Below are 12,395 nucleotides of genomic sequence, written 5' to 3' on the forward strand. Positions count from 1 at the left end.
AGCTGGAGAACTTTACTTTTTATTCTTGCAGTTTTATACTAGGACGTCAACATTTAATTTAATAATCCATTGTTCACAATTTATTAAAAAACTGAATCCTTAAATTGTACATCAATATCCTATGACTCCAAATTTTATCACTCTCCTTCAAATCTGAAGAAAATGATTATTTTAAGTTCCACAGACAGCACAGTCCCACTGACATAACATTTAGTCCAAAGTCCTACACTCGTGAGAATTAAGAATAGCCAGTATCAAACTGGCCTGAAACCTGATTGTGTTCCTGGCTCAGGATACCTGTAGTAAATTTGTAAATCCACACTAAGACACAAAAATAAACTACGGTGTGTATGTCATATAAAAAACTTCTCACAGTAAAAATTAACATTAAAATCTCACCAAATTTTATCCAATTAGCTTTCAAAATGCCTGATTAACTGTGAATCAAATACAAATAACATCATGTAGGATTTTTTTAAAGTTTGCCCAGCATTTCAAAATGGTTATGGAATTAATATAACTTTTAAAATGTCAAAGTATGCTATACATATTGCACTTTTCTGCTAGGCTGGGCTAGTATCTTCCATGGCAAGATACTAAAACTATTGAATAAAATACACTTTTAAATCAATAGGTACTTGATTAATTTCCCTGAAATTATCAACATCATTACCAAAATCTTCCAGGATTTTGTAAGATTTGATTCCTTAAATACAGTTTTAAAGTTTAACTTAAGGAGGGAAAAAACCCCTCATATATTTGACTTTTTATGTCCCTTTTTGGTCCTTCAATGACCAAAGAGAATTTTAAACAAATTATGCTTCATGTTTCCTGGCTTAATAAAAAGCTACAATTTCTATTATCCAAATTAAAAATTATACTAATCAAAAGCTATTAATTTTGAAATGTCTATGTAAGTCTGTCTGTAGGTTCCCTTAGAACCTTTCCATGCTTTTATAATCAAGAGATTTTAATCAATTATGTACTAGAATCAAATTAGGTAAGGAAAACTTATTTTGCAAAAATAAAATCACTTCCCAATATGCTTGACAGAAACAAGCTATTCATTTTCATTTGTGTTCCATTGAAGACATAACTGAAATCTGTCCAATGGTTTATTTCCCAACTGGTCCACTATGGAATTCTTCGGAATGTTTTAAGATTGGCTGTAGCTAGAGTTCTGACTTCCATTTGGACCCTGCTCTCCTTCACTGTTCAAGTGGGGAAGAAAGAGATTTTATACCAATTAAAAGACTCATTTTCAATACTCCAATAAGCCAACTAATTTTTAAAGTTAGTTACTCTGTGGTACAACTCTACAAAACAAAGGCATTCCTGATTGTAAGACACAGATGTGGAAAATTAAAATACTGAAGACTAACATTTGGTTTTATATTTTTATTCTTATGTAACTTGGTGCTCTCACACATAACAAGCATTCTGGAAGTTAGTGTTCATATACACTCAAAAAATTTAAATAAGGGTATGGGATTTCATTGTCATTACAGGTATCACTCAACATAGAGATTAGAGCTTCTGCACAAATTTCCTGTAAAATTAAATCTTACATATAAAATTTTATTCCCGCTAAATATGAAAATCAAGAAGTGTTCTTCCCAAAAAATTATTGTCCAAATGCATAATAAAATCACATGTAAATACAGCAAACTTTTATAAGTCAGAAAGAAAAATGGCAATTTCCTGGAAAATGCTGAATACTTAAAATAAAAATAACTAAAACTGAAAATACCAGTAACTGTGGCAATAGGATTATTGCCTTATCTTGTCCATCATCATCTTGCAGCTTCAGGCCCTGCCACTAGTGGAGAATCACTCAGGGAATTTCTGCAAAAAATGCATCCAAAGGTAGCTGTTTGAATGACTGCCTTAAACAGCTCCTTGTATAAGTCAAGTATTAATTTTTTCCAAACGGTAACATTAACTTACCAGACCTACAAATCTATCTTAATATTATATAATTTAATTATTTTTCTTGATCATTAAGATGGGTAGCATTTTTTTATTTTCCTTCTGACCTTTTTTCCTACTCTAAATGATCTGATATACAGTGAGAGCTGGGAACCACTGAACTAAATGAAAAGATTCTGTAAAAAACAACCAAAGAAAACCCTCTTAGCACAAGTGATTCACAGTTAGCAAAATTATGTTACTATGTGCCATGGATCTTCAGGTCGCTCAAAAGCCAAAATTATTTATCTTTACAATATCAGATCAATCACCTAAGTTTTTGAAAACTGCTACTGAAATTTATAAAAGAGGATAAAAGCCAGTAGTGTGTGTGTTGGGGGGAGGTCACACAGAGTCAAACTGACATGGGATACTATAGAATTCTTTATCCCTGAATTTCAGATGAACTAGCCTAATTCTGTTCTGTTTAAATTTATGTACAGTATATAGCCATATGTTGAGGGATACCTGTAAGAGACCTGCCATCGCATTAGGAAAAGTTAACAGATAATCAGATTAATGTTATTTTTTAAAATGAGACACTGTCAATCTACCAAGTCAGATTTTAAAATTATGTAAATCATGAAGTTTTGGAAGAAATTTCATGAAAACAATACAGCACAATCTATGAAAAAATATGATAATGTATATGAAATATATAATTAAATGAAATCAATAATTAAAGTCTACAAAGTACCTGTTCGGAGGAGGTTTTGGTTTTGGCATCTTACTAAGAATAGTTGCCATCTCTTTTCTCTCATCAAAATTCTTCCACTGCTCATATAGCTTTAAAATAACCCTGATTATTTCCAAAATCTAGAAGTAAGTATTTGAAAAGTTCTCAGTGGCAATACCAAGCAACATTTAGTATATAAAGAACACACATCACACACATCCTCAGAAAACAGTGTAAAGATAGAGTCTCTGTCCTTAAGTATTCAGGTTATATTAGACAATCTTGATAAACTTGAAAGCAGTATTTTTACCACACTGCTCTGTAGGCTTCTCCTTCTACCCTCTCATCTTTTAACATGTATACTTTGTCTATCCTTATCCATCTCTGCAGTTGGTTTCCTTCTATCTGCTAATATCCTAAACCAAAACAGAACAGTGAGGTACTGGGAAGAGAGGTCTAAATCATGAAGGAGTAGGCCACTACAGAGTACACTCCTCTAATACCAACCGTTTCAAACAATTTAATGGGAGGTGGTGCATGAAAGACATTGTTTTGTTTCTCTGTTAACTACTCTACACATGAGTTAAGGTGTTCAAAACCTGGCAGCTATAAATCTGTCATATCCAGTTTTCAGATCAGCCCTCTTTCTCATCTGAGTAGACCTCACATTGGATCTAATACTATCAACACTTCAGCAGAAAAGGTAAAAAAAAAAAAAAAAAAAGGGCAAAAGCCTTTTGTCAGGAGACAGGCTGTGTTATAAAAGTTTATAGTAGTATTTAGTGGTCTCTAGGTAGCTTTTAAAATAATCCTGGAAATTAGATGCAGCTTTGCAACTCAGCAAACCAAAAGTTTACCATTCTGTTTAAGCCTAAACCCAACAGAGAAATATAACCTAAATAGTCAACATCAACTCTTCTCGCCAAACATGTTTCTTAATATTTTTTTTTACCAAAAATCTTCTTAGCTTTGTGGACATCATAGGATTTTAGACTCATGTTAAGTAAACATCATATTAACTTTAAAATGTTCAAATTTATACTCTACTAAGGGAATTTTATTTTTTAATATATTTTTTAAATTTTAAAATTTTTGTTTGAGAGAGAAACAGAGTGCAAGTGGAGTAAGGGCAAGAGGGAGAGAGAGAATCTTAAGCAAGTTCCACACCCAGTGCAGAGCCCAACATGGGGCTCGATCTCACAACCCTGAGATCATGACGAGAGCCAAAATCAAGAGTCAGATGCTTAATCGACTGCCTTCGGCTCAGGTAGTGATCCTGGAGTCCCCAGATCGAGCCCCACATCAGGCTCCCTGCTCAGAGGGGAGTCTGCTTCTCCCTCTGACCCTCCCCTCTCATGTGCCCTCTCTCATCCTCTCTCTCAAATAAAAAAATAAAATCTTAAAAAAAAAAAAGAATACCTTCTCCATATCCACAGAAAGCTCAGCAAACCACTGTCTGGCATCTTTCTGCTGTACAACACAGGCTACATGTAGACAAGCTGGAAAGAAAATGAGAGAAAAAGGGCCATGTTTAACCTCAAGTGTGACATGTAGGGACTTAGAACTAAAGATAAGATTTCCACTTAAAATTTTCATGTGCATTTTCCAATATTCTTTTTAAAAATTACACAGATTCATCTAACAGTTACCAATAACCATCCCATCAACTTAATATAATACAGACACAAAAATTACTAGACTATCTTAAGGTTCTGGACATCTCCTGCTCCTCACTGTATACTAAGGATGGTACAGTTGCTCTGAGAGTCGGGGCATGTTAGGAAAAAATCCAATGAGGAAACTACATCAGGGAAATGATCCTCAACAGTGGCACAAAGGAATGGTCAAAATTCACCCAGAAGTCAGTTTGACACATACACAGGCCAATAATATGCTAATAAATTTCAACAATTAATTATATTTTGATATTTCAATTAAAAGCAGTCTGTTGCCTTTAAGTTTTTAGCCCAAGATGAAGTCAGGTGAACACTGGGCACCCCAGTACCAAATTCAGTGTTATAATCAAATGGAGCTTAGAAAAAAAAATAATGCACTATATACAGTATAATTACAGTTGCTCTCTGAACAACATTAGTCTTAGGGGCGCCAAACCCCTCTGCAGTTAAAAAAATCTGTGGGTAACTTCTGACTCCCCCAAAACTTAACTATTAATAACCTACTCTTGACTGGAAGCCTGACTGATAAATAATTGATTAACACAAATTTTGTGTTATGTACTATATACTGTATTCTTAAAATAAGCTAGAGAAAAAATATTAAGACAAGCATAAGGAAGAGAAGATACATTTACAGTATTATAAAAAACCTGTATATAGGTAGACCTGCACAATTCAAATCCATGTTGCTCAAGGGTCAACTATATACACATTACACACAATATAAACTAACAAAGACAGTAAAAGAACCCAAAGACAACAATCTCCATCATAATTTTGCCTAATATAATTTCTACCAGCAGCTTGGCTACCTTGAGCCCACACCAGCTTCTTAAGAGTTATTTTCCCTGTTTTAGTTACCCAAGTGATTTTGTGAAGGATGACATTCTAGGCAAACAGTGACTCAAATGTGAACTGACATACTGGTTGACCCAAGTCAAATGAAGCTGTAAAGTAGGGTGTAGGCCCTGAAGGGACGAGAGGCGAAAGAACTGAAATTATAGTAACAGGTAATTAAAGTACAGTGGAAAATGTCATTAACAAGGCATACACACATTCTGCGTGGAGCACTGGGTGTTATGGACAAACAATGAATCATGGAACACTACATCAAGAACTAATGATGTAATGTATGGTGATTAACATAACAATAAAAAATTAAAAAAAAAAAAACAACAAGGCATAGGCAGAGTAAATTAGAGGAGACATCCTAAACCTGGACTGAGGTGATGTAGGAAGTTTGGGGATGGGAAGGGTGTCACTAAAGAGGTGATATCTAAGACAAGTCTTAAAAAAAAAAGGTGAGAATGGGAGCAGAGAATGATATGTACAGGTTAAAAGAAGTTGTGTATTTTATCCAGAAATTGGGTGGTAAAAGAGTAGGGGGAAAATCAAGAGGACAGAATCATGAAACTCAATAGGAAAAAGAAAGGGAAAAGAAACTAATAAGTGCTTAATATATGGCAGGCATTACTGGTGTTCTGTAAGACATCTCATTTAATATCTGCAACAATTCTGTATGGAGTTAGTATCCCCAACATTTTACAATTAAGGAAACAAACTCAGAAAGGTTAAATACTTTTCCCACAATTATAAAGAAAGCAAAGTTTAAACCTAGGACTATCTGATTCCAAAGCCTGTGTTCTAACCCATTACGCTACCTTCCACAGGTAAATAAAATGGTAGCTAACTTCTCCCTCCAGCAAGGCACTGACTACAGAGGCTCCTTTACCGAACCTCTGAGCACTTAACTGGGCTCAGGGAATAAAAAACAGGCCCAGTTATTCTATATAGTTTACAAGTAATATTAGCAGGCTTAATTCTGAACTTTTCCTCCTAAACAAAAACGTTCTATTCAAACACTGGTCAAAATTATTTTAAATGACTTAGAAAAAACAAAAAACGAAAACTTAACAAAAGAAGGGGGTGAGAGGGACAATAACTCTGACTTCTGAAAGTTGAATTTCATATTATTACAAATTCACATGCAAGGATTAGTCTATCACTTCATGAACCATAAGAATGTAAAGCATAATAGGGTGAAATTTCTTTTGGGATGACCTAAATAAGCTTATAACAATTCAACTAGTAAAGGCATACCATGCTTACATACCTAAAGCTATCATGAAAGGAGGATACAGTAGGCAAAGATCCGTTCTGTAGGTATCATTCACTATCCTCCTACAGAAATATAAATCATATTATTACTGAAATCAGAACTACCTTGTATGATTGTACATTTCCCCCCAGAGAGGGTCAGATTTCCCATCTTTGTAAACATTTCTTTTGTATTACTGAAGCACAGATATAAAGGTGAAAACATCAAGGGAAAAAGATGGATACATGAAAATGACAATGAATAAGCATATTTTAATGGATAAAATTACAGCTAAATAGATTTTAAACTTAAAACCTTACAGTAAATTACAATAAGGATTTTTCCAATTTTTCAAATTAGAAAATCAGAAGAAACCAGAAATTATACAGTTAATATGTATGTTGAATACCAATAAAAAGTACTCTATTTGAAAGATAATGTTTTAATTTTTATGTAAACTGTTTTTTTAAGAATCAAATTTTAATGGAAATATTAATCAAATAAAGATTCTTATCAATTTAGCATTTATAAATATAGTTAATTAAAATTCAACAAGCAGATATTTCACTCGACATACAATGTCTTGGGGCACTAGTTTAATTACTTTAAAAATATTAAACTTCATATTCAGTTGTCAACCTTCCTAGCTAATAACATGTTACACTATGAATAACTTCTGTTCTAATTACCATGCAAGGGGAAGCAACATGTCTTCTTGGCCCATGTCCTGCACATACTGGAGCAAAGGTCTATAAGGATGATACACTATCAAGCAACAATCCTAGAAACAGTTTAAAAAATGTGTATGTATAAAAACAGATTTATTACAACACAAAAACTTATCACTACCCAACTGATTTGTAATTGTGTATTTCAAAATGTATTTCTCTAACTCATGCTTGCTTCCCTTTTATTCTCTTAAGCAAGCAGTATGGCAGCCCTAAACTCTACTATAATAGTGAAGGCAGTGCTCTCTCTGGAATATACCTTGGTAAATCGGTAGGCAGTCAGTCAGCATCCATTCCCTTAGAGACTCAAAGTGTCACATCTGCAACACACTGAAACCTCTTATTAGCCTATAAATCCGTAATTCCCAACTGGAGGAGCAGAATTCTGCCAAAGACATAATCTATCTTTAAATAACACCACACACATACACAAATTGTGCAAATAATTTACAGTGGCTTCATGTCCTGACTGGTTTGCTTGTAATCCTTTTATTATAGTTACTATAGAACAGAAAAATTTTCCCATCCTAAGTGGGACATACAAATTATTTTACAGGCTTCTCAGAGGATATAGGTGATGACGATGCTACCAGGTACTCTGATTTCACCATCATGTATCATTTGGATGGTTTTAAAATGCACCTCCCTATAAATCATCTCTTTAAAGAATTTCTGACTTCACTAAATTTGAAAGTTTTACTCTATTAATCACAAGGAAGTAATACACTTACCATTAGTTCTAAAAGATAGAATTCACATTCTAATATCTGTTTTAAAAAAAAAGATTATAAATGTCAATGTGAAACAAATTAGATGAGTCTACTTAGTCTAACATAACAATTTATACATTATAGTAATGTATCACAAATTTTTACTAAAATTTTTTGAATCAAAATATACAGTAGTTTATCAGAATAAACATGTACAATAAAAATTAATTTTTACTATTATACAAAACATGTAATTATGACTATAAAGGATTTTAATCCTTATAGAAAAGTCAGCCTCATATAGTAATTCTTACTTTTTTAATTTAAAATATCCTGTGTAAACTTCAGATTTTCTAATACACTTTCCACTCAACAAATGCAAAAATGCAATTATCTCCACTTATGTGTTACTTTTATATTACAAATCAATAAAAGGAAAGAATACTGAAAATGAAACAAAAATATACAATTTATACAGGATGATGAAATCCCTCACAAGGTAGAAAAAGGACATGCCTATTAAAAATGTTAACAGAAACTCACATTCTAAATTAATGTAAAGTTTCAAATATGGTTTTCATACTGTTCCATTACAGTAGCTCCCAGCCCTAGCTACACACTAGTATCACCTGGGAGCTTTTAGAAAATACCAGTCCCTAGGCCTCAAGCCTAAAAATTCTGTTTTAGTTGGTCTGGAGAGGCCCCGAGATCACCATTATTAAAAAGTTCCCAAAGTGATTTAATGGGCACCCAGGGTTGATAACCATTGTTATTAAGTACTTTTTTTTTTTTTTTAAAGGTAGAAGCAATTTAGATGAACCATGAGAGATGATGGACTCTGAAAAACAAACTGAGGGTTCTAGAGGGGAGGAGTGTAGGGGGATGGGTTAGCCTGGTGATGGGTATTGAGGAGGGCACGTTCTGCATGGAGCACTGGGTGTTATGAACAAACAATGAATCATGGAACACTGCATCAAAAACTAATGATGTAATATATGGTGATTAACATAACAATAAAAAATTTTAAAAAAGGTAGAAGCAATTTAGCTTTAATTTAGAATTAAAATTTATATTCTTGTATTCAGTATTTGAAAGTACCATTTCTAGGAAACTATTCAGTTTATTCTAACATAAAATGGAGCTAGTTTATATACAGCTTTGACAAGTAGTCTTATTTTATACAACATACTTACATGGTTCATCCTATAAGGAAATTCCTTTGGAAAGGCATATGAAAATCTAGTTTTTACTGCAGAAAACAAAAAAATGACTTAAACTAAGAAAGTGGAAAAGTAAATTAAAGCAAAATTTCTTTAACACAGTGTAGAATATTAGAGGAAGGGCTAAATCACCTTTTTTTTTTAAAGATTTTATTTATTTATTTGACAGAGAGAGACACAGCGAGAGAAGGAACACAAGCAGCGAAAGTGGGAGAGGGAGAAGCAGGCTTCCCGCCTAGCAGGGAGCCCGATGCGGGGCTCGATCCCAGGACCCTGGGACCATGACCTGAGCCGAAGGCAGACGCTTAACGACTGAGCCACCCAGGCGCCCCAGGGTTAAATCACTTTTAGTAAGAGCTCTTAGAGATGCTTAGGGACCCAGATTTTTTTGTTTTCAGGCATGGGAAAGAACTAAGTGGCAGGAATTCCTAGGCCCCCATCTATATCACAATTAGAGAGCTTTAATTATATACTTAATGTATTAAAAAAGAGTTCTGCTGCTTAAAAAATCAAGGGGTTGGGGAAAAAAAAAATCACCTGGATTTTTTTCATCTCTAAAATCTTTCCAGCTCTAGAATGATATTGGTTTTATTTCTCAGTAATTTAGCTTAGAAGGAACACAAGTTGTGTATGTATTCAAATATATATGTATATATTTCTAAATATATATATGAAAATTGAAAAGATAATACAACCAAAGAATGTTAATAGTGGTCATCTGAGATTTAAGGATTTTTACTTATCTGTACTTTCTATAATAGGTACCTCTTTATCAAAAGATGTATTTTAATAAAAGCATAAATATATGTGCAAAGTTCTCTAAGACTTTTTCATACCACACACAAACACATACATACAGTTACTATTCTTCTTTGTCACTAAGTACAAATGAAAAAACTGTTAACTATCAATCTCTCTCTTCAAAATGATGAGTGTACACCTTTAAGTACTACTACTTGAGAAAATTGTATTCACGTCATTATGATGCAGTGTTTCATTAAATCAAGTGATGTTCTAGAGGATCTGTTCTGTGATCCCTTCCATTTGCATAAAGCCTAAGACCACACGGAGATTTAATTTTTTTTTCATTTACTCTATGTACTTTATTTTCAAAAAGTTTTATTTTGTAAGCAGAGGAACCTAACAACTAATTTAGATAGATAATATCTGCCAAGATTTGAAACCTAAACCATTTAAAGTTGACATTAGGAAATTTATACTTAAGCTTTCCTTTTCTTTCTCCTTTATTTGAAAACATACTAATATTAAGGTTTCTGAGTTTTACAAATACTTGTGATGTGAACAAGATGTAAAGTGTACAAATAAAATAGGTACTTACGTAATGGTAACTAATCAACAAGGTAACATTATCTCTGTACATAAAACAAATATGCACCCCTAACTCTGAGACCTTGACACCTAACTTTCTCTGAGATTTACCTGATACTGTTAACCTCTCTCCTACTCCATGGTAAAATTGCTCTGCATTTTGATTTTCTATCTTTTAATCCTTTTCTAACTTGGGAGGAAAGTACTTCCCTCCTCTCTACTGATACCTCTATCACTTGTGTATTTTTCATCTGCTCAACTGACAGTTCATACTTCTTTTTGCACCCTTAACCATTCCTCCTCCAATAAATCTGTCCCATCACTTACTAAAATGCTCAAATTTCTCTTAAAAACAAAAACACATAACACCTCTACCAAATTATATTCCTCTGCTTTTAGAAGTAGACTATTTTTTAGAACATTTTTAAATTTGTAGAACGGAAAAGATAATAGAGTTCCCATATACTCCCTGTTATGGGCTGAATGTTTGTGTCCCCCCAAATTCATATGTTGAAGCCGCAACCCCTGTGTGATGGTATTTGGAGCCACCTCCAAATTTAGGGAGTTAGTTAGGTTTGAGGGGGGTCATGAGAGTGGGGTCCCCAGGACAGACCAGTGTTCTTATAAGAGGAAGAGCAACCTCTGCCACATGAGAGCACAATGAGAAGGCGGCTGTCTGCTTGCCAGGAAACAGATGGCCAATCATGGAACTGATCAAGGCAGACACTTTGTTTGATCTTGGACTTCCCAGCTTCCAGAACTGTGAGAAATAAATGCCTATTGTTTAAGCCACCCAGTCTATGGTATTTTGTTAGAGCAGCTGGAACAGACTAAAACAACCCCCCACCCATTTTCCCTTGTTATTAACATCTGGTATTAGTATGGTACATTGTTATAATTAAGGAACCAATATAAATACATTATTATTAACTAAAGTCCATAGTTTATTCAGATCTCCTTAGTTTTTTCCTAATGTCCTTTTTCTGTTCGAGGCTCTCATCCAGGAGACCACTTCACATTTACTTGTCATGTCTCCTTTAGATTCCACTTGGCTGTGACAGTTTTCCAGACTTTCCATGTTTTGATGACTTTGACAGTTTTTAAGAGTACTAAATTTTTTTTCAAGTATTAGTCTGTGGCTTGACCCTCTACTGGAATTTGTCTGATGTTTATTTAATGTTTAGACTGGGGTTGTGGGATTTTGGAAGGAAGTATGAGAGAAGTAAAGCACCATTTCATCATATCACATGAAAGGTACACACTACTAGTTATTTATCACTGTTGATAATCACCTGGCTGAGGTAGTGTTTGTTGGGTTTCTCTACTGTAAAATTATGTCCCCCTTCCCTTTTCATAATATACACATTAGAAGGAAATCACTATGCACAATGAATACTTAAGAAGGGGAAATTTATGCTTTCCCTATTTGAGAGTGTAGTTAGCTACATAAATTATATGAAATTCTTCTGTATTAGAGATTTGTTTCTTCTCTCCCATTTATTCAGTAATTTATATATATATCGGTATGGACTCAGGGATATTTTTTTATACTTTGGGTTATAATCCAATACTACTTTTTTGTTGTTGTTGCTGTTATACAAATTCTTCTAGCTTTGGCCATTGAGAGCTCTTTCAGTTGGGTTACGTGTCCCTTTGACATATCCCCATTAAGGTAGGTGTTTTTTTTTTGTTTGTTCGTTTGTTTTCAGCATTTCCTTACTTATTGGCACTATGCTCCAGGTCTATCTTGCATATTTCCTGTCCCAGTCACTTCTCCAAAGAGACCTAGTTCCTTATTATTGGAGAATGGTATTAGAAACAAAGATCTGGGCACTAGGAAAACTCACTGCTACTGCAATGTCATTGTTTGTAGACCCTCATTTTTAAGTAGTCTCTACATCCAATGTGGGGATCGAACTTACAACCTTGAGATCAAGAGTCATATGCTCTCTGACTGAGCCAGCCAGGCACCCCAAGGTTCATCCATGTT

General features: G+C 33.9%; 1 protein-coding gene across 4 annotated transcripts in view; it reads right to left on the reverse strand.

The window, feature by feature from the left end:
• Positions 1-12,395, reverse strand: part of CCNC (cyclin C) — a 24,997-nt gene continuing 12,602 nt past the window's right edge. For 3 of the 4 annotated variants that reach the window (XM_025863065.2, XM_025863046.2, XM_073893700.1), the window contains exons 6-12: positions 9,050-9,105; positions 7,878-7,913; positions 7,108-7,199; positions 6,434-6,501; positions 4,064-4,143; positions 2,666-2,784; positions 1-1,211 (exon numbers count right to left, since the gene is read on the reverse strand). In XM_025863065.2, coding sequence (XP_025718850.1) covers positions 1,157-1,211; positions 2,666-2,784; positions 4,064-4,143; positions 6,434-6,501; positions 7,108-7,199; positions 7,878-7,913; positions 9,050-9,105 — 506 coding nt within the window. In that variant the 3' untranslated portion in view covers positions 1-1,156. Of the gene's footprint in view, positions 1,212-1,383; positions 1,846-2,665; positions 2,785-4,063; positions 4,144-6,433; positions 6,502-7,107; positions 7,200-7,877; positions 7,914-9,049; positions 9,106-12,395 lie in introns of those variants that run through there. The other variant, XM_073893701.1, reaches the window with a different exon arrangement.

The sequence above is a fragment of the Callorhinus ursinus genome, unplaced genomic scaffold, assembly GCF_003265705.2.
Source record: "Callorhinus ursinus isolate GAN/ISIS: 27379988/994484 unplaced genomic scaffold, GSC_fseal_2.0 scaffold6, whole genome shotgun sequence".
Lineage (NCBI taxonomy): Eukaryota > Metazoa > Chordata > Mammalia > Carnivora > Otariidae > Callorhinus > Callorhinus ursinus.